Below are 4,086 nucleotides of genomic sequence, written 5' to 3' on the forward strand. Positions count from 1 at the left end.
CATTTGCCTTTGTATTCATTAAAAGGAATATGGCTTATTTCCTACTGCTGCGTTTTGGTCCGTCAATCCTCCAAACGATCGTGACAGTTCAAGTTTAAAAGTTAAAGTTTAATATTGTTTTCACTGCATGTTACTTCTCCTTAAACAAAGTGTTGTTTTTGATTAATAGATTTTTGCACTTTATTTTATTGTATTTCAATCCAATTATATTTAAAAATATTTCAGTTGAGTGGATGATAGAAAATTGCTATTATTGTTTTTTCTCTTTGAAGTAAATTTAGCCCACTTTTGCTAAAATAGAAAATATAGGCTACTGATGGTGCCTTGAATACGGTTTTCTTTCATTTAATGTTCATGTTATGGGGATTTTTTATATAAAGGAAATTTGTCTTTTGTGTCTGTGAAAATTAAAGATTACTGACAGAGCCATAAGAAATATTGCTTTATTTATCTGATCATATTGGAATATATTTGTTAGGTTTTCAGTAGGTTCAATTAGGTTCACTGACTATATGCTCATTTAAAAATTTTCAATGAACATTCGAACAGTCCGGCCTCGGCTTGTAGCTAAATTTTTATTTGGCCCTCCGTCCATTTGACTTTGACACCCTGCTCTAGACCCACTCAGTTTTTCACAACAAAACACCAGACAATAGGCAAGAAAATTATAGAACCAGCTCACCTGCTTTTACACTATAATTTGACTATTAGATGTTCAATGTTTCTTTTGAAATAAATATTTTAAAAGGAATAGTTAAACCATATTCAAATGAGACTTCAATTCACGTAACAGGGTTGACTTCAAAATGAGGGACAGACTTCAATGAATCACTAATCACATGAAATAAGAAATCATCTTCAGAAAATAACTTTGTCAAAGCAACAACATGACTAGGGCTTTACAATGACGGTGAAAACTTGGAGTATTTTTGAGGGTTAGAATCTTCCTAGAGGTCACATAGAGTGCACAGATGTCAAAATGCTGATTTATTGACTTTATTTGTGCCTTTAACCTCTTGAAGATGTGCTCTTTATGACAGAATGTTAAAATTAGGTCAACTCAAAGTTTTTTTGGACCAAGTTATACTTCTCAAACTGCACCGAACTGGTGGAACAGACCCAACTACTGTGTTAGGCTTGGATTTGTGTCTTGTGTATTTGCTCCCCGTCAGGCAGCGTAGCTGTAAAAAGCTGATGACTGTGAGACTAGATAGAGAGACACAATATAGCTGGATGTGAACCCAAACTGTCGACACGCCTGTTATCTACCCAGACATGCTGCTCATTGTGGCTCACTTCTCTTCTCTCTCCTCCGATGATACATCCCTCGCTTCTTATCTCTCCTGAGCGCTCTCTTCATGCTCCCTATTTTGCTCCCTACCCATTTCTTTTCAAATGTGCACATTTCTCTTGCTCTCTCTCCTCCTTCTCTTTTGCTCTCTGTTCCTCTATCACTATCTCTCCCACTCTCCATCCTCTCTTTCTCCTTCTCCCACTTTCTGTCTTCTTTCTCCTCTTCTTCCTCCCTCGCTCTGTCTCTTTCTCACTCTTCTTCCTCCCTCGCTCTGTCTCTTTCTCACTCTTCTTCCTCCCTCGCTCTGTCTCTTTCTCACTCTTCTTCCTCCCTCGCTCTGTCTCTTTCTTTCCAAAATCGACTAATTTCTCGCTGGTTCTCCCCGTGGTGGTGGTAGTCATTGGGCAGACAGGGATTAACCCGGCTCCTCCAATTACCCGGAGAAATCCTGATCGGAAAATGATTCTCATTACTGACGCCTGAGTCACCTGTTTCTGCTGCGAGCGTAACTAGAGAGGATCTACAAGGGAGAGGGAGGGAGGGAGGGAGCTAGGGAGGGAGGAAGAAGGGGGAGATAGAGATCATTACAACACTGTATACAGACAAATGTGTTCATTCTTTTGGATCTTTTGTGAGTGTAATGTTTACTGTTCATTTCACTTTTGTTTATTATTTATTGAACTTGCTTTGGCAATGTAAACATATGTTTCCCATGCCAATAAAGCCCACTGAGAGAGAGAGAGGGAGAGAGAGAGAGAGAGAGAGAGAGTATCAAATCCCAGACAAATCAGCCTCATCAAAGAATCACAGAGAGATTGACTATGGCCAATAGCCCTGATTTAACCACTGTCTGGTTAGTAGGGAGAGAGGAGGAAGTCACACAGCGATAGGCCCCGGGGAGTGTGTGGGCAGGAGCGTGAGGAGAAGGCTGAAGAGATTGTGGTAAAGCTGAGGCGCTTTACTGCAGTTACAGGAGCTGCTGAAGTTACTAACTTGTCCTCCTCAGGCGTACACAGTGTACTCTGACACACAGAGACAGGAACGGTATACTGCGTTGTCACTATTACAATGTACCATCTGGGCTTGTGGTGTACTGTAGTTGAACCATTCCATTTTCCTCCACTTGTATATAAAGATGTGTATGTGTATTGGTGTGTGGGAATGTGTATGATACCGGACACGTGTTGATATCTGTAAACGTATGTGTCTGACAAGGTATTTAAAACAACGTGTGTGTTTGTTGTGTGTGTGTGTGTGTGTTTGTGTGTGTTAGGTATGCGTATCCTGGTGACCCTGCTACTGGACACCCTGCCCATGCTGGGGAACGTCCTGCTGCTCTGTTTCTTTGTCTTCTTCATCTTCGGCATCGTGGGCGTGCAGCTGTGGGCGGGGCTACTGAGNCAACCTTTCGGTTACTAGTCCAACGCTCTAGACCCACTCAGTTTTTCACCACAAAAACACCAGACAATGGCAAGAAAATTATAGAACCAGCTCACCTGCTTTTACACTATAATTTGACTATTAGATGTTCAATGTTTCTTTTGAAATAAATATTTTAAAAGGAATAGTTAAACCATATTCAAATGAGACTTCAATTCACGTAACAGGGTTGACTTCAAAATGAGGGACAGACTTCAATGAATCACTAATCACATGAAATAAGAAATCATCTTCAGAAAATAACTTTGTCAAAGCAACAACATGACTAGGGCTTTACAATGACGGTGAAAACTTGGAGTATTTTTTGAGGGTTAGAATCTTCCTAGAGGTCACATAGAGTGCACAGATGTCAAAATGCTGATTTATTGACTTTATTTGTGCCTTTAACCTCTTGAAGATGTGCTCTTTATGACAGAATGTTAAAATTAGGTCAACTCAAATGTTTTTTTTGGACCAAGTTATACTTCTCAAACTGCACCGAARTGGTGGAKCGACCCAACTACTGTGTTAGGCTTGGATTTGTGTCTTGTGTATTTGCTCCCCGTCAGGCAGCGTAGCTGTAAAAAGCTGATGACTGTGAGACTAGATAGAGAGACACAATACAGCTGGATGTGAACCCAAACTGTCGACACGCCTGTTATCTACCCAGACATGCTGCTCATTGTGGCTCACTTCTCTTCTCTCTCCTCCGATGATACCATCCCTCGCTTCTTATCTCTCCTGAGCGCTCTCTTCATGCTCCCTATTTTGCTCCCTACCCATTTTCTTTTCAAATGTGCACATTTCTCTTGCTCTCTCTCCTCCTTCTCTTTTGCTCTCTGTCTCTCTATCACTATCTCTCCCACTCTCCATCCTCTCTTTCTCCTTCTCCCACTTTCTGTCTCTTTCTCACTCTCTTCCTCCCTCGCTTGTCTCTTTCTCACTTTTCTTCCTCCCTCGCTCTGTCTCTTCTCACTCTCTTCTCTCCCTCGCTCTGTCTCTTTCTCACTCTTCTTCCTCCTCGCTCTGTCTCTTTCTTCCAAATCGACTAATTTCTCGCTGGTTCTCCCGTGGTGGTGGTAGTCATTGGGCAGACAGGATTAACCCGGCTCTCCAATTACCCGGAGAAATCTGATCGGAAAATGATTCTCATTATGACGCCTGAGTCACCTGTTTCTGCTGCGAGCGTAACTAGAGAGGATCTACAAGGGAGAGGGAGGGAGGGAGGGAGGAGAAGGGGGGGAGAGAGATCATTACAACACGTATACAGACAAATGTGTTCATTCTTTGGATCTTTTGTGAGTGTAATGTTTACTGTTCATTTCACTTTGTTTTTATTATTTATTGAACTTGCTTTGGCAGTGTAGAATGTT

The 4,086-nt window shown here is 41.4% G+C and overlaps 1 protein-coding gene across 1 annotated transcript in view; it reads left to right on the plus strand.

The window, feature by feature from the left end:
* cacna1g (calcium channel, voltage-dependent, T type, alpha 1G subunit) overlaps positions 1–4,086 on the plus strand; it is a 207,000-nt gene that overhangs the window by 36,208 nt on the left and 166,706 nt on the right. Inside the window, 1 exon segment of the mRNA XM_070445033.1 lies at positions 2,568–2,680. Coding sequence (XP_070301134.1) covers positions 2,568–2,680 — 113 coding nt within the window.

The sequence above is a fragment of the Salvelinus sp. IW2-2015 genome, linkage group LG8, assembly GCF_002910315.2.
Source record: "Salvelinus sp. IW2-2015 linkage group LG8, ASM291031v2, whole genome shotgun sequence".
NCBI lineage: Eukaryota > Metazoa > Chordata > Actinopteri > Salmoniformes > Salmonidae > Salvelinus > Salvelinus sp. IW2-2015.